Raw genomic sequence first — 25805 nt, 5'->3', positions numbered from 1 at the left:
TGATTTTTCCTTCGTGCATTGTTTTGTCTCCTAGTCTGGCATTGCCTCCGGATATGATTAGATTGCTTGGGTTGGGTTCGGTCTGTGGTATAGAGAGTCTTTTGGAAATAATTTTAATATGAACTATTTATATTGTGCTTTTATGATCTTTTTATCTGATCTTTTTATCTGATCTTTTATATGATCGAATAAAGATGATTGAATTGAATTGAGTCTTGCATGTGATGCAGCTGCCCCTGGGCTTTCAGTAGTCTGACTCCTTCACGTTCCATTGGTAAATCCATGACCCCATGGACCTTAAACAAGGCCTCATCATTAGAACTCACAAGGCTAAGTGCCCAATGGAGTGAGATTTTAGAGGGTTGGTACTAAAGGCTTGGGAGCACAGCTCTTAAGGTCAGTGAGACTACAGAGGAAGTTTACTCAGAAGTTGGATTCTTTCGAAAAACTCTTGCTGCTATTTCAGAAATTAAGGGTATTTGCTGATTCTTTAATTGAAAAGTTAAACTAATAACACATGTTCTGAGGGAATATAACATATTTATGAGGCACGTATTACTTTGTGCATTTCCCATAACTTAAAAACAATACAATATTAATGCGATAAATATATATCAATAGGAGACCAAAATAGATGATAAGATATAGAATTTATTAATCTCTTTTATATATTTTGACTTTGTATAGTAGCTCTATTTATTGACTTTCATGCTTTTGCTATTATAGTTTCCCTCTCCTTCCCTTCCCTTTTTGAATTTTGTTTTGTTATGCTTTATTAATTATTGTTTCCTATATATTGATATTTTACAAGATTTTTGCAATGTTCAATTATATTTAACAAGATTTTTGCAATGTTCAATTTTTCTGTATGTCTTGCTTATTGTTTATTATGTATTTGCTGATATAAAATTTCAATAAAATATTTTGAACACACAAAAACAATACAAATAACAATAAAAAATAACAACACCAATAATAATAATAATAATAATGACAACAACAACAATAATAATAAGAATAACCAGGGAGAGAGATGGCACTCTGAAATGAGGGATTCACAATGAACAAGTGAGTCTCTTCACCAAGATGTGGGCCTCACACTAAATGAGTGTGACGATCGTGTGAGACCCACTCCCAGTGCGTGACACTGAGCTCCAAGAACTGAGACCCACAGCCAATGAGTGTTAAACGGGAGGAGATGTGTCCAAGTGGCCATACTGTTGACTCAAGAACTGTATTTCTTTGTTTGAATCCCTGCCTAGGCATTAGACCGAATTGAATTATATGTAAATCTAGCAGAATAATTTCATCTCTCTGTGTGGTAAAGACGTATGTGTTTCAAATGTGAAATGTAATTTGAAGTAAACGCCAACTTGTTGTACACAATATATTACAACTTCCCCAAATATGTATAGTACTTCATAAACACAAAGACATATATAAATACATCGCTCTCAGACTGAAAACCCATACTGAATGAATAGGATCATGTGCCAAGAAGTCAAAGTGACACCTAGTGACTGAGCTTTTACTCCAGCACATGAGATTCCAACTAAAGAGGTTCATTGTGCATGGCTGAACCCCAAAGGACCTAAAGAGGAAGGGGAACTCACCCAATTAATGTGCCTTTTGTTTCAAGATGTGAGACTAACACCCAGTTAGTAAGGCTGTTCTTGTTCCTTTTTGTTGTCTCTCTGTCCCTTGTGCCCCCTCCTGTTTCTTCCCCTCTGTTGATGTTTTGCTTTGTGGTCATTTGTCATCTGGCACTTCTCAGTGAGGTTCCACACCTTCCTGGTGCTGTAGCTTGCGCTTCTGGAAGACGTCTGCTTGGGGATGGAGTACTTCAAGGGAGTGAAATGGATGCAGTAACCCAAGAACCTCTAAGTAATGGATGGAGAAACAGAAATCACACTACTGAGCATGCTTAGTTACATTGGCCGAAAAGTTAGGACAAAGCACGATTAGTTATGTTGGCTGCAAAATGAGGGCAGACTCAAAGTGACCGTCACGACTTTGAGCTGATTGAGAGCAATATGGAGCGTGGCCCAAATTCCAACCAGCATCATAGTGGCCTGTGACTCCTTTTGCTCCCCCAGCCCATAGTAGTCTACTTTGGGGAGAGATCATGGGAAGAATTGTTTTTACGGTCATTGCATCTTCTGGTCTCTTATATTTCAAACTCCCACACCACATGTGTTAGAAGGACAGGCATCGCCCACATGGAAAACTTGTCACCTTATGGCTATTTCACAGTGAACCTTTTCTCAGAATTTCAACTTTCCTATTACCAAATAAGTGCATTCTGGGAATTGTTATCATAGTTTAGTTCAGTTAGACCAAAGCACCTGAAAACAACAACATGTAAAAAGGAAATCCGTGGACTGGAAAAGTTGTATCCCAGTGATGTAAAGTTATCTTTCAACTGTGTGTGGGCCACACCTTTTACAGAGAGAACAGTCTATAAGTTCCAGAAGGACCTCCAAACCCTAGGGGCACCTCAATTACCTTGATCAGAGTGGTGGACTTTTTAAATGTTCCGAAGCCATCGAAATCACCTGTTAATGCCCTGGCAAGTCGTGGCCTTTTGGGCAACAGCGCTTTGAATTGTGAGACATCTAGTTTCTCCTTTAGAGTTGAGCAGGGAAGGCTGCTGGACCTGATGGGGTTTCCATGGATTTGTTTCAGGATAAACTTGCATTATGGGCCCCACTATAACCAAAGTCCAGATAGCCACCAGCAAGGACCTTTTTCACACAAATGGATACATTTCACTTTTGTCCCTATCTTTAAGGAGGGAGATACATCTGACCACAGTGCTATCTGTCAATTTCTCTCCTGGACACCTATGTCAATGTTTAGTAATGATGCTCTTGGAGAAACTGGAAACATGGGCCGAAGATCACTTCATTATCTCAGATCTGCAGTTTGGCTTTAGAAAGGGTCTGAGACCCTGGAACAATGTCTAAACATGGAACTGTTAGTGGAAAAATACACACAGACCAAGAAGGGCTTTCACTTCCTAGGATTCATGGACCTTAGCAGTGAGTTTGATTGTGTCATTCAAACTATGGTACATAATAAGCTTGCTAGGAGCTGATCTGCAAATTATTCATCTTCTGAATCCTCAAAATCTGAGCGCTACTGCTAAGGTCAGTTATGGCACGGGGGAATTGTACAATATCTTTCTGAGTGAATATGGGAGTAAGACGGTTGTGCATCTTGGCCCCTTCTGCTTTATCTAAACGGGTTCGTGGGTGCACTTTTTAATTCTACCACTGATTTACTAGGATGGGTACTAGATCAATTCCTGTAGTTATATACGCAGATAATACTGTCCTTATGGCACACACAGCCAATGGCCTACAATTGTTGTTGACCTCTTCCACTGCATTTATGGCAAATCTATGTTTCAGGGTAATCCTTAAGAAAACCAGCCATTTTGTCATCAACAATATCCAAATCCCTAGTGACTCTACGTTCTAGGGATCTTGTTTGACAGCATCAGGAATTGGGTTCCTCATATTCACACCAAGACCCAGCAGCCAAGTAAAACTGCTACATCTGCTTGCTGGCCTCCAAATTGGGGTCAAGGCCCATTAGTGAGATGCTCACAATTAGGTATGGGCGGATTTTGCAGATCCACGATCAGCGGATTTTGCGGATCGTAGATCCGCAAAATCGGCGGATTTGCGGATCCGCGGATTTGCCCTGCTGAATGAGTTTCGGCGGCCATGTGTGTGTTACTATGCAATCGCCCCGAGGGGCGCAGGGTTCCCTTGGGTGAGCTGTCCATCATAGTGGGTCAATGGTGGGAAGACGGTGCACACTGCGAGTGTGTGTGGGGGGGGCTTCCAAGCCCAAAGTCAGGCGCCCCGAAGGGTGCAGGGGTCCCTTGAGTGAGCTGTCCATCATAGTGGGTGAATGGCGGGAAGACGGTGCAAACCGCGAGTGTGTGGGCGGGGCCAAACGGGCAGGGCTTCCATGAGAGTTCACATGCTTCTTGTGTGTATAAAAGGTCAGAGAAAGATCAGTTCAGCAGATGAAGAGAAAGAAGCTCCTGGTCACAGGAACAGCATGGGTATTGCGCTCGTGAAAGTCAAGGATGCAAAGGCCTCTATCCAGCATCACAGCTGATTTTCCACAGTAGATTTGGGAAGAAGGCACACCTGCCTCGACGACGCTCACAATTGTTTTTGGGCTGATGAATGAGTCACTGAAGTCACAGGAAGGGCATGTTGTAAATATTTTACGATGGCGCCGGCAAGCTGCCAGCGCCATCCTAAAATACTTACTAAATTAGCTTCAACAGGAAGCTCTAATAGATAAAATAAAGCAGGTGCGAGCACCTGCTTTATTTTATCTATTAGAGCTTCCTGTTGAAGCTAACTTAGTAAGTATTTTAGGATGGCGCTGGCAGCTTGCCGGCGCCATCGTAAAATAGTTACAACAGGCCAGCCAGGCTTCAACTTTTGCCCCCGGAATCCGCCGCTCGCGGATTTGCGAATTCGCGGTAAATTCGCGGGAGTTCGCGGATCGCGAATTTACCATAAATTCGCAAAATCCGCGAGCGGAACGGATTTTGCGCTCACCCCTACTCACAATATACAATAGCCAGAGCGTGTCTGCTGCTCGTTATGGCTCAGTGTCTGGGGCTATACTGACCAGGGCCGGACTGGGAACCAGAACCAGCCCTGGCAATTTTCTCGGACCACCCCCTGGGGAAGCAGTGCTTGGCACCAGGAGGCTAGAAACGCTTGCTTGCGGCTTCTGTTACTGGGGGCCGATATTGCAGCATTGCTGCAAAACCGTCCCCCAGGAACAAAACCAGCCGCAGCAGCAGAAAAAACTGCCCCCACCCTTCCAGCCTTCCGGGGAAATGCCTGATATTGCTGATTCTGCGTGTCAGTCACTGCAAAAGGCGTAAATTTCAATAGCCAGAAGCTGCAACTCTGGGCAATAGCTTACTTAATCTCCACAACGGCCCCAACAGCGCTGGGATGCCTGGCTTCACCTTCGGGGTGCATTTACATTGCATGCTGTTCCACAATCCATCCCTGCGTTTCTCTGCAGAAAGGAATGAGGCCTGTCCATATTGAGCATACAATTAGTACAAGGCCTGTGTACTTTTGGTATTCTATTTGTATGAAGCTACTTTGAATAGGGCGTTAATACCTGACTGTCTCTCCCTTGACCATCTTTACAAAGTACCTTGGGTATAATTTATTAGATGTTGTGATAACACCCTAGGCAAAAGCCTTGGTATCACTGAGGGTAATATTACCATAATTCCTACAATAATCGAACTGAAGCATAAAATGAATAGCTTGGTGTGAGCAACAAGGAACATCCAGAAAGGGATATGAATTTCTGTTCAAGTACAGGCTTTTTAAAGGTTTTTAGCATTTTGTATGTATTTTTAATGTCATCGTTCGTGAGTGTTTTGCAGAAAACCGATTAAAGATTTGATAAAACCTTTTGAGTCATGGGTATTGGGTCACTGGCCCCAGAATGCAAAGTGATGATGGTCCCCAAGGCAGAAATGGACAATGGTACTTGTGAGGACATGAGACATGTCGTCATATCTGCCTAAATACCTATTGGTTTGGTTCATGTTCGATGCGTGTCCTGGTATGATGTAGACTTTTGTTGCTAATCTTCGTGTCTAACCTTTTCTTTCTCCTCCCTCCAGTGACAAGAAGTTCTCAGCATTAGGATTTGGTGCAAGGATTCCTCCAAAGTATGAGGTAAGAAACCGCTGAAGGAAGACAGAGTCAGAGGGAGTAGAGGAGGTTGGACTGTTTGCTCATTCAATTTTCATCTTTCTCAGAGAAATCCTCACAACAGAGGATCATTTTATGCAGTGTGTAAAATGTAGAAATTAGCTCAAATACACCTTGGCAATAATTGCCATGGAATCTCTGGATTGAAATGAAGAAGAGAGTAGTAATATGATGTGCCATTGGAAATTATATGGAGCTCATGTTTCTGAATGTTGTGCCTGAGGAGCTCATCGTTTGTCTGCACTCTAATGCTTACAGGTCTGTGTTACAGTAGAATAAACAAGACTACAAGTACCAGAATGCAAATAAAAACTAAAACACCCTGGCATAGGTGAACTACTGACATGGAATCAATAACTGAGAGCCGGGAAATTTGGATGGTGGTATTTTGCAATCGTTGTGTTTAATTTGTAAAAAAATAAAAAAAAACACAACTAAATAAATTAATAATAGTAGTACATGTAATATTAAACTAATATAAATAATAGTACTAATAGTATTCCATGGCACAGAGATTTTCTTAGGTGATAGCTGTCATCATTGTCTGGTTGCGCCCACTGCAATCCCCAGTGACACCCATATCGCGTCAGCTCGTTCCATGACATGATGTCCTGTTGCAATGTACAGCCCTCTATACGAGAGGAAACGGATTGTGCACTCGTTGCAAAGTTGCACTGCTGGGGACATATTATCAAGCCTGGGCGATAAAACTGCAGATAAAGCGGCGATAATGGGCTTGATAATATGCTTTATTGAATTCCAATCGAAGCTCATGTTACATGTGAAGGACATCTAACATGAGCTTCGATTGGAATTCCATAGAGCATATTATCAAGCCCATTATCGCCACTTTATCTGCAGTTTCCTGCCGATAAAGCGGTGATAATTTTATCGCCCAGGCTTGATAATATGCCCCCCGGTTATCATGCCGCTTGACGATGATACATTCTTGCATGAGCCTATACAGCGTTACTCCACATTTATAAAGCTTCTTGATGGAAAAATGATTTTTGGACGCTATTTTCATTTTGATCTTACTACATAGGAAATTTCTAAGTTGACTACCCTGAATCGCGAAAACTCGCCAACTATATCACCATTGAGGCTATTTCTCTGCCCCATTTGGTCCAAATTCCGTTATATGTGTACCTTTTCTGCTATTTGACATTTTTTCTTACCCCCCCCCCCCCCCCCCCCCCCGAAATTTGGCTCTAGTTGCGCCTCTGAGCTCAATTATGTTGTCCCGGAAATGAATCTCAACTAGTCCTTTTGCACTCCAAAGACTTGACCATCCGCTGTGCTTTCTTCTGTTTTTTTCTGATCTGAGATTGTGTTTCTAGGAATGTGATCAGGTTCTGTCTCTCCTTTGCTGAGCAGATTAATGGCCGGGAGGCCCACACATCTGTCATTCAAATTATTTTTTGGGTTTCCTCTTAGTGCTACCTGCCTTTCTGTTTCTGTTTTTGGAGACTCCGATTCGCATGTTATTTAAATTCCATTTTTGCCTCTGTCTGGCACGTGTTATCAATCCCTGTGTAGTGTGAGGAATTGCACCTTTTACATGGTTCCCAGTGGGTCAGCGGGGCTAGTTCTGTGTTTCTGTGTTGACAATAGCCCCTTTGAAGAGAGCAGATGACATCCAGAATCCAGGTTGAATAAAGTCACCGACACTAAACAACATATCATACAATTGTATGTTTCTTCCGTTTTATTCTTTAAACGTTATGTAGCATGTTGTGTTATGGAGCTGCTGTCCTGGCCAGTCATTGATAGTTTTACATCTCTGTGCTCCAGTCGTTGCACAGTTCATGCCTAGTCATCAGTTAAAGCCGCTTCTATACCTCACCGAAGATCGTTTTTCCTTCGAAGAGCGTTAGATTGTGTGCTATGCCAATGCCAAATAGCAAACAAGCATTTACAATGCAATGGTCTCGGCATCATTAAAGGTAAAGCTATTGGCATTGCTCATGACATTTTTTTTTTTTTTCTTTAAATCATAAATAAATGGCATTGTCATTTACATTGCCAATACACAGCACTCTGCACTCAACAGCACACAGCACTCTGCACTCAACAGCACACAGCACTCTGCACTCAACAGCACACAGCACTCTGCACTCAAAAGCACACAGCACTCTGCACTCAAAAGCACACAGCACTCTGCACTCAAAAGCACACAGCACTCTGCACTCAAAAGCACACAGCACTCTGCACTCACTACTCTGCACTCTGCACTCACTACTGGGCACTCACTACTCGGCACTCACTACTCGGCACTCACTAATCGGCACTCACTACTCTGCACACTGCACTCACTACTCTGCACACTGCACTCACTACTCTGCACTCTGCACTCACTACTCTGCACTCACTACTCTGCACGCACTACTCTGCACTCACTACTCTGCACTGCACTCACTACTCTGCACTGCACTCACTACTCTGCACTGCACTCACTACTCTGCACACTACTCTGCACTGCACTCACTACTCTGTACTGCACTCACTACTCTGCACTGCACTCACTACTCTGCACTGCGCTCACTACTCTGCACTCACTACTCTGCACTCACTACTCTGCACTCACTTCTCTGCACTCACTACTCTGCACTCACTACTCTGCACTCACTACTCTGCACACTGCACTCACTACTCTGCACACTGCACTCACTACTCTGCACACTGCACTCACTGCACTGCACTCACTACTCTGCACACTGCACTCACTGCACTGCACTCACTACTCTGCACACTGCACTCACTACTCTGCACTGCACTCACTACTCTGCACTGCACTCACTACTCTGCACTGCACTCACTACTCTGCACTGCACTCACTACTCTGCACACTGCACTCACTACTCTGCACACTGCACTCACAACTCTGCACTCACCACTCACCACTCTGCACTCACCACTCTGCACTCACCACTCTGCACTCACTACTCTGCACTCACTACTCTGCACTCACTATTCTGCACTACACTCACTACTCTGCACTGCACTCACTACTCTGCACTGCACTCACTACTCTGCACACTGCACTCACTACTCTGCACACTGCACTCACTACTCTGCACTGCACTCACTACTCTGCACTCACTACTCTGCACTCACTACTCTGTACTCACTACTCTGCACTCACTACTCTGCACTCACTACTCTACACTACACTCACCACTCTGCACTGCACTCACTACTCTGCACTGCACTCACTACTCTGCACTGCACTCACTACTGCACTCACTACTCTGCACTGCACTCACTACTCACCACTGCACTCACTACTCACCACTGCACTCACTACTCTGCACTGCACTCACTACTCTGTACTGCACTCACTACTCTGCACTGCACTCACTACTCTGCACTGCACTCACTACTCTGCACTCACTACTCTGCACTCACTACTCTGCACTCACTTCTCTGCACTCACTACTCTGCACTCACTACTCTGCACTCACTACTCTGCACACTGCACTCACTACTCTGCACACTGCACTCACTACTCTGCACACTGCACTCACTGCACTGCACTCACTACTCTGCACACTGCACTCACTGCACTGCACTCACTACTCTGCACACTGCACTCACTACTCTGCACTGCACTCACTACTCTGCACTGCACTCACTACTCTGCACTGCACTCACTACTCTGCACTGCACTCACTACTCTGCACACTGCACTCACTACTCTGCACACTGCACTCACCACTATGCACTCACCACTCACCACTCTGCACTCACCACTCTGCACTCACCACTCTGCACTCACTACTCTGCACTCACTACTCTGCACTCACTACTCTGCACTCACTATTCTGCACTACACTCACTACTCTGCACTGCACTCACTACTCTGCACTGCACTCACTACTCTGCACACTGCACTCACTACTCTGCACACTGCACTCACTACTCTGCACTGCACTCACTAATCTGCACTCACTACTCTGCACTCACTACTCTGCACTCACTACTCTGTACTCACTACTCTGCACTCACTACTCTGCACTCACTACTCTACACTACACTCACCACTCTGCACTGCACTCACTACTCTGCACTGCACTCACTACTCTGCACTGCACTCACTACTCACCACTGCACTCACTACTCTGCACTGCACTCACTACTCACCACTGCACTCACTACTCTGCACTGCACTCACTACTCTGCACTGCACTCACTTCTCTGCACTGCACTCTCTACTCTGCACTGCACTCACTACTCTGCACTGCACTCACTACTCTGCATTGCACTCACTACTCTGCACTCACTACTCTGCACACTGCACTCACTACTCTGCACTGCACTCACTACTCTGCACTGCACTCACTACTCTGCACACTGCACTCACTGCTCTGCACACTGCACTCACTGCACTGCACTCACTACTCTGCACACTGCACTCACTACTCTGCATTGCACTCACTACTCTGCACTCACTACTCTGCACTCACTACTCTGCACTCACTACTCTGCACTGCACTCACTACTCTGCACTCACTACTCTGCACTCACTACTCTGCACTCCACTCACTACTCTGCACTGCACTCACTACTCTGCACTGCACTCACTACTCACCACTGCACTCACTACTCTGCACTGCACTCACTACTCTGCACTGCACTCACTACTCTGCACTGCACTCACTACTAACCACTGCACTCACTACTCACCACTGCACTCACTACTGCACTCATTTACAATGCAGTGGTCTCGGCATTGTTAAAGTTAGAGCTATTGGTATTGCTCATGACATTTTTATTTATGTTTTTGTTTTTAAAACATATAAATGATTGGCATTGTCATTTACAATGCAAATAGCTTAATCTCTCGCAAATGCGAGACCTATTGCATTTGCACCCACACACAGAGCCACCCACACACAGAGCCACCCACACAGAGCCATCAACACACACACAGAGCCGCCCACACACACACAGAGCCACCCACACACACACAGAGCCACCCACACACCACACACACACACACAGAGCCACCCTACACAGACCCACCTACAAAAAAAAGCTACCCACACAGAGAGCGCCACACACAGACAGAGCCACATACACACACAGTGACATACACACACACAGCGCCACACACACAGCGCCACACACACAGCGCCACACACACAGCGCCACACACACAGCGCCACACACACAGCGCCACACACACAGCTCCACACACACAGATCCACACACACAGCACCACACACACAGATCCACACACACAGATCCACACACACAGATCCACACACACAGATCCACACACACAGATCCACAGTCAAATGAGCCACCCATGTTTTTAGCAGAATTTAACACTGTGAGCACGAGCAACACTACTATAACATCTGGCAAGCGAATAACATACCAGCCTAAACGTTTTATTTTTCATGATCAAGCACAAAAGACGTGATCGCATCTGCAGTAAGTTTTTTTAGGTTTAAAGCCAAAAAAATCTTTACTCCTGAACCTTGAACTGTTTATTCACAATTAAAGTAATGGTTCTGTACAAATACTCTTTAAAATAGTACATATGTAATTGTGCCATTGACAATCATTCTTGTAATCACATCTGTAGCGTGTGTATGCTTTTTCATAACCACTGCCATGCCTCCCACACACTGAGTGAGGGTGTCTTCCTGCACTAGAGCCTGTCAATAGCGACTCTTACTTTTCTCTAGCTATTTGGGAAGAAGCTGCACCCGCCCCTCGAAAATCTACCTGAAAGAAGAGTACAGGTGGATGAGGAACTTGCCGGACGCTTTAATATGCCACCTCTCACGATAGACGGCCCCATGGCTCCGGCCTATGCAGGCCGAGACCTAATTCAGGAATTCATAACTTCTGAAAGTTTCAGCTTAATGTATCCTTTGCTTAATAGGGGCCTTGGTACAGACTCATCCTCAAGCGTTGAGCTAACTGGGCAAGTGACTAACCAATGGCGCAGGCTTCAGAGAGTAGAGATCTGTTCTATAGTGTGCGGTGCATGGGTCGGCCATTTATTGGGAGTCAGACATGATTCACATAAAGAACAAAGATGGCAGCACACAGAAGTGGTTTTCCCCTGTAAGCGTGGCCTAACTTTCAGCATAATTTCAGACGTAATCACACTGCGTATCCCGCTCAACTCTGTCGTAGGCCCGCAGCAAGTAAAATAACCATTTGGGAATAAATTAAAAAGGACGTGGTTTAAAAGTACACAATACATGCTTACACCCTTTACTCTGTCAAATTAAAAAACCATCACTCCAAAATACTCGATCCAGACTAGAGGATCAAGTTAACGAGGTTGATTTCCATCAGCAATAAAAAGGGACATTTACATTTTGTTATATATTGCCATAGATTAAGGGTGCATTTAAATATTTACCTAAACCCGGTCTCTCAAAGCACAAAAGTGTAAAATTAGATGAGGGGTAATCGGTCTATGTCTGGTATTAGTTATTTTAGGACAATGCTGCTGCCTGCGAAACTGCCTATATGCTATTGTACTCTTAAAATTAATTTTAACATAACTAGAATCTTTTGCCGACTTTCTTGAAGCTCGTTTCTAAAAAGCGATCTCCAAATGGCCGTACGAGTAGAACGCCATGTTCGTAGTCTTAAATCGATACACCTTCAACAAACATGGCCGTCGCACACACGAAAAAAGAAACGCGAACCCAAGTCTTCATCACGTATCAGCAGGTCAAAGCTATTATGCGGGGTAACGTTAAACTAGCTGGCACCGCATAGATTATTTATTGCCCTAATGGCACTTCACCCACCAAAAATCGTGCGCAGCCTGGTCTTAAAAGGTGTCAACGCAGTCGGGGAGTATAGGAGTTACATGAACGCCATTTGGCTTACTGATATAAGGATGAGGTTGTTTACCCGCCCCTCGGAAATCTACCTGAAAGAAGAGTACGGGTGGATGAGGAACTTGCCGGCCGCTTTAATACACCACCTCTCATGATAGACGAACCCACGGCTCTGGTATAAGCCTTCCCCACCACTGGCAGGAACATCTGCGGCGGAATGTGCCAGAAGCCCATGGCCGCCATCAAGCTCGACTCTTATGAAAGCGAACGGGGCAGAAGAAATTACACGGAGGCAAGCTCCGTCTTTTTTTTGGATTTGGGGGCGTGTTCGGTGGGTGTTGCCAAAAAGTGGAAAGAAGAACACCGAACACACCTCCAAATCCGAAAAAGACAGAGCCTATTTGGAGTGAAGGCTCTCTCCTCCAATGGCTGGCCTCCATTTAGGAAGCCAGCCAATGGGAGAGAGCCAAAATTAGAGGCGGGATGAAGAGCCCCTCTAAGAAACATAAGATCTCGCTACTTCCGGTTCTGACGAACCGGATAGTACCGAGACCTAAAAAGTGCAATGCCGCATTTGACGAAGTTCGTTTTAGCAATAGAGATTTTGGTAAGTAAAAAATGCGTGCATTTGTTTTAGGATTTTCTTTCTGAAATTTAACAAAACCTGCAAAAAATATTTGCAATGAGGCAAAGCAAGTGTGGTGTAGAACTCTTAAGAAGAAGAAAAAAAAAGAACTCTTAAGAAGAGGGCCACCGAAGAAGATGTTTATAACGGTTTGTGTATCTAACTATCAGCATTTTAAAAAAAAGTCACAAATAAAGACACTTCCAGGAGGCATGGACAGACGGGTGGTGGTTAAAACACTGGCTGGTATCTAGGCATTTATTCTTCATGAAGGCAAAGTTTGCTATGGGTTGACCAGAATAATGGCTATATTTGGTGTTTTATCTCAAAACTGTTGCTCAAAGGTTTAACATTGTTGATGATTCTTCAATCCTTGGGGCCTTTGGAAAAAGTAATAGAGCAACTGTTCAACTTGTTAAAGAGCAAGATAATATGCGCTTTACATCAGGGGTGTCCAACATAGGTCCAGAAAGGATAGGATATCCATGCTACATTTTCAGGATATCCACATAAAGAAAATTTGCAAAATGTAAATCTTGAATGGAAAACATTAACACATATAGTGATTGGCCTGTAAATCTCTAAGGGTTCTGACTTTCCTGGACCTACTGCCTAAGACTATTTGTTAGATACTTTAAATTTGTCCCTGAAAAGTAGTTCTCCTAAGCAATTTCATATTCCGACGAGTGCAAACTAGGGGTGGGTGGTAAATTCCCCTCCACCGGTTGGATTCACGGAGTAATGTCCACTCCTCATTACGCTTGTAACACAGAGTTCTGACAAAACTTCACCAGATGCTGAATGGTGAAGTTTTTTTTATTGCAAGCAGCTTGCCAACTGTAAGTTGGCGAGCGAGAATTGACATCCTCTAGTGTGATTTTCGGGTGCAAGGAGGGCACCTGTTGAGATAGAAAATCTACTCTAGCAGCAGCAAAGAAGCAGGGCCCTCTGGCGTGCCACGTAGTGCCATTTGCACTGATTTAGCAGCACGGAACAAGCTCCCAGCACTAAAAATCAGCGCAATGTGCCAATTTCCGTCCATTCGCAGAACTCTGCAGAATCTCGGGGAGTTGTCATGTAACTCTACAGGATTCCGCATAGTGAAACTCTGCGAGTACCGCCCACCCCTAGCTGCAAGTCTTCCAAATCATATCACTTGGAATACTAGCAACAGGACCTTTCTGCCACATACGGCACCCTTGTGAAGACGCCTTAGACTTCAGGAAATTTACCTCCAAATTGAATAATTCCAGTAACCTGTGTTGTCGCATACACATAACGATGTAAATTAGAGAACTTAACAGAATGTACAAACGCAATTGAAATAGCCTTGAAAAAGCCCTGGCGCCAATCGCCACAGAGGGCGAAACACGTGTCTACCAAAACTGGAGCAACCTCATTATTTGAAGTGGCATCTTGAATTCATGACTACAGGATTCAACCTCTAAATAATATGTACATAATAATGGAAAACATACTCTCCCCTCCTTAAAACTGTTCATTTCCTAAAGCTCCAAAGGTCCAGAGTTTTGAGTATGTTTCCCTTGTCTTCATAAAATCTCGTGAAAACAGATATAGCTCTGGAATCCTTGGACCTTTTTCTTTCATTTGTTATGAACTTGGAATACTAGCAAAGCATATTGTGCATGTTACCCAAGATGGTGGTCAATTAGTTTAGTATAGGGTTCTTCCCAATAACCTTGTAGGGATGGCCGAAGCTTGACTTTCTCTCAGAGTGCACCTGGTCTTGCCTCTCAAACAACAGGTCCCTATTGGAGAAAGAGAAACAGATTCATCTGTTTCATCTGTGATAAACCTTGGCACTGTCTGTGTTTCTGTGATCATGTGTCTTCTATGCTTGTTTTATTTTGACAGAATGCTCTCTTCCATTGCAGGTGTCTCACGACTTTGCCATCAACTTCAACCCTGATGACGATGAATGTGAAGGTATGTGTGCCTGCACTGGAGCTTTGGGCATAACAGTTATTTAACCCCTTCACTGCGGCGGCTATTCCGCCGCAGTGCTAAGGGGGGAGGACGGCCGCGCGGCGGGCGCATGCTGGTGACAGAACCGCTCCGTCACCAGCATCGGTTGCGCGGTGCTCGTGACGGAGCGGTTCCGTCACGGCCCCGCCCGCTCAATAGAACGCACCGCGCAGGCGCGAAATCAGCGCCATGCAGGCGCGACGGCAGGGCCATGACGGAACCGCTCCGTCATCAGCACAGCGCCACCGCAGCTGATGACGGAGCGGTTCCGTCATCAGCAGGGGAGGGGTTAAATGATGCAAGGGATGAAGATGATGATGATGCATGGGGGCAGGAGAAAGCCCACCAGAAAGCTGCAGCACCAAGAGCAAAGTGGAATCAATCGCACACAAACTCCACATGTCAAGTACAACAGTATTCAGAACGTTTTCAAACTAAGGGAAAATACGTATAAATCTGATTATCAGACTTTTACTGGAAAAAACAAGATTATATGGTGGCATTTCCTCCTCTCCAGCACCCTCCACGAGGTCCATTTTGAACCCTAGGAAGTTGGCCAATGTTCTAGATGGAGAGGCATGAGCAAGGCCGGACTGGGAACCAAAACCGGCCCTGGCAAAGTGCTCGGCTGCTTCCAGACCCCCCCCCCCCCCCCCCACCACCCAGGGGGGGGGAGGGGGGGGGGGGGGGGTTGGGGGTGCGACTGCACTCTTTGCCAGGGCCGGTTTTCGGACGATTTTGTTACAGGGCCGTTTTTGCAGCAAAAACGGACCTGTAACAAAAAAACGTTCCCCAGTGGCCCAAAACCGGCCCCACCCTTTTGGCGCACCGGGGGATTGCCCGGTGCCCGCAATGGCCAGTCCGGGCCTGGGCATGAGCAGTTGGCTCTGGGTGGAAGTTCCCTTCGTGTCACTAAGCAGGGTGTGTGCTTTGTGTTGGAACTGCTCTACTTAGAGAAATAGCATAGTTGTGGAGCAAATGATGAAGAAATGTAGTCTATGGAATTTTTGTATGTTTTTATGTTTTTAAATCTAGAGAAAATGTTCTGTTAATGGACTGACTGGTATGTTTTAGTTGTAACAGAAAAATCTTCTCTGAATCTAAGGTTTGAGGAGTTTTCACTGCTCCTCATTTCAGTTTTCTTGGTCTTTCCTTCAGGGATTCAGGGCATTGTGGAATCCTACCAGAGCTGCTTGCCGAAAATTCAACTCTACGGGCCAACCAATGTGGCCCCGCTCATCTCCAGGGTGGCGAAGGTGGCAGCCGCAGAAGAGAGGACGAAGGAGGCATCGGTGGGTCATCCAACTTAAAAGATAGAAAATATAGATGTGTAGGAAAATTGGGTACAGCAGCAGGTCACTAGGAGTACCTTAATCTTGAAATTTGCATTTTAACACACTTCGGCCACACAGCCCGCTAGCGAATCAAACAAATAGAAATATACTCTAATAAACTAACCTCTGCGCCTGACGTTATACGCTCAAGGGCAAAGGATTTTTAGTGCACACCCGTGGAGTACCAGCCCTGTTTCACAATACCAAGAAGAAAATAGTGCACTGTAGTAAAGGAGTCCCAATGTACATGTAATCCGTGGATGGACGGACAGATGGATGGGCAGTTGATTGGATAGATGGAGGGAGAATGAATGGATGGATAAATAGATGGATGGTGATGGATGAATGGGTGGATGGCTGAGTGGGTGGGTAGGTCGATTGATGTGTGGAAGGAGTAAGGCATGGATGAATATGAAACTAAAAATAGCACAGATTTGCGAATTACGCCTTTTATTGCACATTACACCTTTAGGGTGATTTTGTTATGTTTGGAGTCACTGTTGTACTGTTGCTGAAATCAAACCAGAATACAAAATTGACTTGATTCGACCTCTTTCTGCAAGGGAGGGAAAACGCTAAGGGACTTATTCACAAGCCCATTATGCTGCCGGTGCATCACTTTTTTTGACGCACCGACAGCGCCAACAGCGCAATGGGCTTGCCCACATTTACAAGGCCACGTAAAGTGACCCTGTGTGACTTTTCATGGACTTGTACATATGGCCCCCTTTTACCTAGTACTCTGCGTGGAAGGGGCATTCCATGGGTTGTGCTGTGGGTGTTCCCACGCAACATCCAAAGAACTTGAGGCATTTCCAGATTTACAAAATTTTAATAAAACTAGGATTGCGTCAGAGTTCTACGCCTCACAAGGGGAGGCGTAGGAATGGCGCAACAAGGAGAAATACTTGTATTTCTCCCTATTTTGTCCTCTTTCTGTACGTGATGCATTGTGCAGCACGCAAAGAAAGAGGAAAATTAGATTAATGATTGTTTTTGTGCAGAAAGGTGTGCCCCCTGCTCAAAAACAATCATCCCAGCAGCGCAGGCGCCCTTGCAAAACGACGCAAGAATACTCTTGCTGGTGCATGGCAGCCAAATGCATGCCAGCACAGGGTAAAGCACAGGGCTGCATCGTATTGTTGTTAATACGACGCCTCCATGTGCTTTGAAAGTGCGCAGTGCAGATAAATGGCTGCGGCACCGCACAGCGTAATTTTCTTGTAGATGAGGCACTTTATATTGTTGATTTATTTGGCACCAGCAATCATTACCTATTAGCTGTCATTTCTAAATGTCTTAACTGTAATCTGATAAGTATCAATGTGATAAAAAAGCATACTTTACAAATGTTCAAGCAAAAAGGCAAAAGTGGTAACAAAGATATTTACAACATTCAATCCTTTCTCTCTTGCCTCCTGCTACCCCCTTCACCTGTATACATAGCGCATGGTAAAAAAAAATATATATATGCAAGTATTTATCATCTTCTGTTCTTCTCGACACTTTGCCTGTTGTCGGGCGCTCTTACATGTGAATGGGTTGGGCTGCATGATCTACAAAATTCGCCCCCTGCTCCTTTCTGCTGGATAAAATCTTCTTTTAACCATGAGACCCAAGAGGCAAAGTTTCTACTCCATAATATCCTGGAAAGCCTTGGCAGAGAATCAGGAGGCCCATTATCTCAGATTTAGCTTGGCCAATAAATCGCTCCTCTTTGAATAATCCATATGACTATTAGTACAGCATGTGTGTGCCCTATATGAATGCAGTTAATTCATCCACCCATTCATTTATTCATCCTTCCCTTTATTTCTTCTCTCAAAATGTGGATGTAGCAAAAACGGTGGTAACATTGTTTTTCGAAAAAAATGTCCATAAACCACAGAAGTGGGGGAAAACAAAAATCAACATTTTGAGAAACAGGTCAGAAAGTTGAAGATTGACATTGACAGGGGACCTCGAGCACTATTCATCAGACAGTTCCATGGTCATCACATTAGCTAGGTAGGGAAGACATGGGAAATGATGTTTGTTTATATGATTTTTTTTCTATTCAGCCTTCTTCCTGCCTTTCAGAGACAGCGGAAGCCCCCTGGGTAACGCATCCATTAAAGTGTCTAATTGGGAGAATATTAATTATTTAATTGCACTTTCCACGTCAGCCAGCCTCCCTTGAGCAAGTTCTACGACTTATATGAAAGAAGATGTACGTTTTATTCTGCTGACTGCTAGGATTTCACAGTCTTTCAAAATGGGCCACAAACATGTGTACGCCTGAGAAATTCTGTGAATTATTAAAAAAGCTCCCGGCTTTAAAAGAAATCCCATACTTCAGAAAGATGAAAAAAAGGATTTTTTTCCCCTGCCCTAAATCCACTATTTGTAATGCTTTGTGCTGCTTTGAGCATTCATTCTGTTGAAAATTCCCCCAAACTCCCAGTAGTAATTAAGGCTCCTCTCTTCCCAGTTGGGGTATGTTTGTTTAATTGGCAAAGATTGGCTTTGCTGAAAAAAGCCCTGAAGATGACTGCACTATGTCAAACTTTAAGTCAATGCGGAAAGACCCCCTAACCTGGGTGAAAATCCTGAGTTTTGAGTGGTCAAATACCCTCTGATTGATTTTTTTTCAGTAAAGAAACGAAAAAGCACCTCCAGCCGGCAGAATTTCTTTAACAGCACAGGTGGATTTCAGATGTCTTCCAGGGGCACTTTGTGGATGAATTTAAGTCCTGCACCTCCTCCCAAGAAATGACTGAATTTGACAATTTCTTTCTCTCTATTGAAAAAAGCGAAATATTTCCTCTCTGGACGTGACTTCAGATCACTGTCCAAGCCTTAGTAGACTTGCACCGGGAGGAAAGCAACTAGGCCAGAGCGTAATTTAAATTACGCCAGCATAATTCATAATTTGAGGAATTTACATATTACACGAAATTCCCAAAATTACGCTACATTGCATAACACACCGATGTTTGTGGCAAATGTATAGAGTGGGACAACGTGAAGAACCTATTGTTCGTAGCAATTGTGTATTTTTTGCATATTTTTTAGGAGGTAGTTCTTTGTTTTAAAAGTTCATAATCTGATGGACTTCATGCTAAACTACACAGCTAAATGACTGGTTTTCATTTCATATAATTACATGTAATTTTGCGTGATTTTCCTGAGATTTTCTGAAATTATGCAAAAGCAAATTACTCAAATTTTGCACACCATTAAGGCAACACGATGTTCCACAGCCTCCCAGAAATCTTACTGGCCCACTTGAACGATTCTGTGTTCTGCGTCATGCCTTATTAGAAACCTGAAGAAGTTCAAAGATATTAGCCTGGCCCTGAAGGAACTGCACCAGCTCCTTTTGCATGCCCATGTGATCTACAAGCATCATCTACATCTGACAAGCTAACCATCCTGGGTAGATCTCGACTCGCTTGTAGACAGAACACCGACAAAGAAAGGGGACAAATGAAAAGCACAAGAAACAGGTCCCCTCCATTATGCACCTAAAATCTGGAACAACATCACCATGGACATCAGAATTGTCTCAGCCCACCTCCAATTCAGTCAAGAGTTGAAAATTCATCTCTTCAAACAATGCAACATCTTAAAGTCCCCCTTAGCATCATATATTGACCACAGTAAAACCCCTCCCATCTGTTCTCTAATTAATCTTCAGCCATAATCTTGGCCGATGGCCAGGTATGCCACTGCATTGTTCCTGTATACGTTTGCACTTTATACATACTTACATACATACAGAGAATGGGAAATTACTTTGCGATACCACCTGAAAAGTAAAAGTAGATGGCAGATTTCTCTTCCATTTGAATCTAGTAACCCACGACCGGCTTGGGGGGAACCAAAAGTAGCCCTGGTTGAAATGCTCAACCGAGTCCTACTCCCCCCCCCCCTCTTCTTGTTCTCGCTCTCTCTTCCCATACATCTATTCTCTCTTCTCCCTCTCTGTTCTCTCGCTCTCCTGATTCCTCTTTCTCTCATGATACCCCCTCCAACATACCTTGGAGATTTGGCGAAAGTGACAGAGGCAACAGCAGAGGCCTTGAACTTTCAAAACCGCCTCCAAGGACTCCAGCTCACCGGGGAAATGACCAGTGGCATAAAGGGTCAGTCTGGCCCCTGTGGACCCTATGCCTTTAATTCCAGGACATTAATGACCTTTACCTGCCGATGAGCCATGGTCGGCAAGAATCGTGACCAGTGGGATGGAACGAAAATTGCCAGCTCCTGCTGTTGTCTTTACCTCCTGCTGCTACATCTCCTTGAAGTGGAGTGGAGGCCCTGCCTTGAGCTGAAAGACCAGGCTGGAAAATCACAGTATTGGCGTAATTCATGGTGGCTTACCCCTCATGGTGACAGTCTTACTTCGACCGTCCTCCTGGCAGGAACTGACCACAGGGTTGGGAACATCCCAGACAGGTGCACGTCAAGTTAATGCTTTCTGATAGAGAACCTAGACCAGGTTTGTCCAGTGTTCATCTAGGATTAAAGTGTCCTTAACCATATTTTCAGAAAAACCACTGGCTATGTAAATGATCCCCATTTAGAGCCTCAGCATGGCAATTTATCTTGAGTTCTGAGGCATGAGTTCTGTTCTCTTGGATCAGTGACAGACACCCCTAACATACACTGAAGACACAAAAGGCCGTCCCTGTTCCTTGCCCTCGCGTCTGAAGAAGACCTGTTGGGAGTCACCAGGCAGTGGCCCGGGCCTCAAGGTCTCTATGGTGGAAACACGTTCTTGTGCCCATTCGTGGAAACAACCCCAGTGTGGATGTCTTTGCGATCACCCTGTTCTTGTGTAAATCATTATACTCATGTGTAATCATAAAACCTTCCAAGATTCATTAAAAGGATTCGGTCCTTGAGGGGCAATTCATGATGGAAGTCATCTTGTCTGAGTCTCCCATCATGCCTTTGTGCCACAGAGGGTACCCACCACTCAATATTCCTATTCCTTAGCAGACATGTTGTTAACAACTGCGGTCTATGGTTGCATCCAACCTGTTACACATCTGAGTGTGTTATGTGGCACATTTGGCATTCCCTGGATGTGCTGCTGGGGTTACAATTGTGCTGTAAATGCTTAGTTGTTGTTTCATGCAGAGCTCAAGTGCCTGTGTTATTTCCACAACTATGGATACTTTTGGATCAATCCATGCACGCCTGTGTCAACAGGAAGCAAATGGCGCTCATGTCCAGTGTCATGCCAGTGAGGGTAGGGCTTTGAGTGAGACAGGTCCCTCCAGGTCTTAAACCCAGTAGTAATAAAAATGGACATTGAAAAGGGCCCCCCAAGGGCCCTATACTCACATCCTTAACATTATTGGCAAAAACACAATGATCGATTCCTGTAGATGTAAAAAAACGTTCAAGTAATCCATGTCAGCAATTTAGTTCCTGTCTATATTGTAAGTTTTACTTAATCTTGCATTCCCTAAGAGTGTCATCTATTTTAAAGATGTGTTTCCTTATTTTTGTTGTGTATATTTCTTGTGTATTTGTGTATACAGAACTGAGGCTCCTCCATGGGCTTATGAAGGGCCACGGTTGAGCGTTCTGAAGTTGAGGCTAAGGCAATAGGAGTTTCTCACAGTGCCTATCACACGGTTCAAAAGGTGTTCAGAATACGTGGTCAACCAATCCTTGGCATCTCTGCTGAGCGCACAGAGCAATGGTTACATATTCCAGGTGCAATTGTGATTCTGTGCAAATGTATGTGAAGGAGGTACACGGTTGACAAAATATTGACACAGCAAAATGAAATGAAATTGCCATGCTTACAGGTGGGTGGGTGCGGTGTGTGTTTGGGGTGGTGACGTGAAGAAGAAGTGAGGAAGTGCATTCTGGCGAGAGCTTAAAGAGGGTCGTGAAGAAGAAAGAGGTGAGCTGTAAAATATGCAGATGGAGGAGATGTGAAGAGAAAAATGCTGTGCATGTCTAACAGAGTGAACATGACAGGAGTTAATGAGACTCTGAAAACCACTACCCCTTCCACAGACCCCAGTACTGTTTAATTCAGACTCACAGTTTCAGAATTAATTGAAACAGGTTCAATATTAGTTATAACAAAATCATTGTTGTTACAGATTTTTCTTAAACAGCTAACAACCATTGCCAAAGCCAATAGTCCTGGATGGTTTTATGTGGATGCCAGTTCTTGTGCTAAAGATCTGGGTGCAATAGAAGAAATCTAAGAGAGGAGCCAAAGTACTGGTCTGGTGACACACTGTGGGAATCACAGAAATGTAGTTTGCATGTTTAAGCCAAGCCTTTAATTGCATAGATCCGTCCCCTTTAAGAGACCTCCACTTTTTTCATACTGCTTAAATCCCTGAGTTAGAGTATAGGTACCAATCAATGCCAGTTAGAATATAGGAACCCCTGCCATGATAGTTATGATGTAGGGGCAGCAGTCATGCCTTTTAGAATGTAGGCACAACTGTCATACTCGCTTGGAGATAGGAACCTCTGCCATGCTAGTCAAGCAGCAGGGAAGGCTGTCATGCCACTTAATAACTAGGGCCCATGGTCATGTTGGTTGGGATATAGAGACCACAGGCATGCCCTTTAGGATGTAGGGGCCACTGTCATGCTGTTAGAAAATAGGAAGCACTGCAACACCAACTAACCCCTCCCTCCACCCCTCTGGAAGCTGTTTTGATCCCTGCGCCTGAGCATTTTACTGGCCCAACTCCCTCTATCCATTGTTCTTGGTCTATTTTCTATTTTCTTGAGGCTCATTCTTGTCTGATGTTTTATTGAAGGCACTTTCTAGGTTTATTTTTCAAAGATTATTCTCTACTCACAACCTCATGTTCTTGCTCTTTTCCATAGCAATATTTTATTCTGTTAATACTGACGGATGGCGTGGTCACTGACATGGCCGACACCAGAGAGGCGATCGTCCGTGCATCCTACCTCCCCATGTCCATCATCATCGTCGGGGTGGGGAACGCCGACTTCACCGACATGCAGATCTTGGATGGCGATGATGGTATTCTTCGCTCTCCGAAAGGCGAACCGGCACTGAGGGACATTGTGCAGTTTGTACCCTTCAGAGAATTTAAAAATGTAAGCTCTAAGATACAGAAGAATAGTGAATCGGTACGACAGAGCAGTACACTGAAAGAGCAGCAAAAGTTATTACTGAGCATAACACTCATTCTACAGCAGATGTGCAAATACCACTGTTAAGAACTAGATACTTCGCTACAGTGTTGAGATACAACTGTACAATGCGCTACCACCATACAATACTGAAGGCCTGATTCACAAAGGTAAACTTGCACTTTTGTGTAAGTTTACATTTTTTGGGTATTCATAAACCACAACTTTATGGCAAGTTTATATCTGTGGAGATTTCGCAGTCGGGCAGAGAACTTAGCACATAAAAAGATAGATCTGTCCATCACAAAATGTGCCACATTATGCCACATAATTTGCCTTTATTTGCCTCATAATTTAGTCAACCATGTTGCATAATTTGGTCGTCCTCTGCTGCATAATTTGCCACAGCTGCAGAATAAAATCATGACAGTGCTGCTGATTATAGTCATGCCCACTGGAATTGTAAATGTAAATTGATACTTGTATAGCGCACTACTCACCCGCAAGGGTCTCAAGGCGCTTGTACGAATACCGCTGTGGAACCCATCCTGGCTTTCCCTGTGAGGCGTCCACTCCTGGGCACCCCCAAGGTGGAGGCCAGGCATCCTTAGCGTTGTGGGGGCCGTTGTGGAGATTAAGCAAGCTATTGCCCAGAGTTGCAGAGTGGGACTCCATGATTGGAATAGGCACCGAGGCGAGAATAATCAGGTCCGTTGAATTTTTGAGCCCAAGACCCGCCGAGGCGGGGAATTGAACCCTGGTCCCGGGCTAGACCTCTGCATCAGGGTCTGCCGCTCTAATCATTGAGCCACACTTCTCCACTTTTTTGTGAATGTTGTGGCTGCAGCGACTCCACATAATTATAGAGTTGCCACATTTGCCACATAATCCTTAAATGACTAATCTGCAGGGTTTAACAATAACATTTGTTTCTAGCTCAAGCAGCTCTAAAGGTAACTAGAAATGCAAAGACATGTATTGCTGCACAGTGAAAGGCACTTCACAAAGGTTAACCCATCTTCTTTTTGTTGCTTATTGCTGTATTTGGATGTTACACTGGTAATAATGAGGGGTACTTTTTCCCCAAACATTGTTAATGTGTGCAAAAACGAAAAATTGCGAAATAATGGAGCAATACTATCACAAAATGTGCTGCATTATGCTGCATAATTTGCCTTTTGTTTCTGCATAATTTATTCAACCATGCCACACAATTTGGTCCTCCCCTGACGCATAATTTCAGTGGACCTGCCTGGTTAGTGTGTCAGAGGCACTAGATAAAATATTGCACCAGATTGTAAAGGTGCTATTGCATAATGCATGCAGACTACAGAAGAATGTGTTAGGGCAACTTGACAATTGCTAATCTGATGCCGCAATGTTTTGTGTATTTTTAGCGCTTTATTATACTTACCACATAATACGCCACCTGCTGCATAATTTGAACAATGGCAAAAAAATATTGTTTCGAGCTTAAAGGGGCCAAAACCATAAAGCACCACACATGACAATCCTCAGTAGCAGAAGCTTACTTGGTCTCCTTTCAGTTGCTGGTAGCTGTATTCAGGTGTTACATTGATACTCATGGTATGTGTTAAAATAACAATATAGTGGCATAATACTGCCATAGGATGTTGTGCATTATGCTGCTTAATTTGCCTCTTCTTTCTGCAAAATTTAGTCAGATCAACTACATATATCTGCTGCATAATTCTACTGGCTGTTTTTACCAATTGTTCAAATATCCCTATAAAATACACCAATACTAAAGGGTACTACCCTCTACAACAGGGGTCTCCAAACCGGTCCTGGAGGGCCGGATCCATTCCAGATTTTTGGGATATCCCCATTGAGATACATGTAGTAATTTTAAAAATCTGGCATGGATCCGGCCCTACAGGACCGGTTTGGAGACCCCTGCTCTACAATACAGACACCACTATCTGACACTGTCAGAAAAGGTTCTACTGTACAATCCACAGAAATGAAAGAGTACCACGATATAGTGTAAATATATAACAGTATGATGTCACAGAATCCTATCTTATTGTTTAAAGATAAAACTAAGTGATGCTCAAATGACACAAGATAGCTCCTGCAGCACTACACAAGCTGCTATAAAATGCACAGATCC

At 44.3% G+C, this 25805-nt stretch overlaps 1 protein-coding gene across 1 annotated transcript in view; it reads left to right on the top strand.

The window, feature by feature from the left end:
* Nucleotides 1-25805, top strand: part of CPNE7 (copine 7) — a 358406-nt gene that overhangs the window by 316271 nt on the left and 16330 nt on the right. The window contains exons 10-13 of the mRNA XM_086945595.1: nt 5690-5744; nt 15116-15167; nt 16365-16498; nt 23399-23635. Of these exons, the coding sequence (XP_086801721.1) occupies nt 5690-5744; nt 15116-15167; nt 16365-16498; nt 23399-23635 (478 nt within the window). The remainder of the gene's footprint in view (nt 1-5689; nt 5745-15115; nt 15168-16364; nt 16499-23398; nt 23636-25805) is intronic.

This window comes from Lissotriton vulgaris, chromosome 12 (assembly GCF_964263255.1).
Source record: "Lissotriton vulgaris chromosome 12, aLisVul1.2, whole genome shotgun sequence".
Classification (NCBI taxonomy): Eukaryota; Metazoa; Chordata; class Amphibia; order Caudata; family Salamandridae; genus Lissotriton; species Lissotriton vulgaris.
The sequence above is the reverse complement of the archived record's forward strand: the minus strand, read 5'-3'. Positions and strand labels throughout refer to the sequence as shown.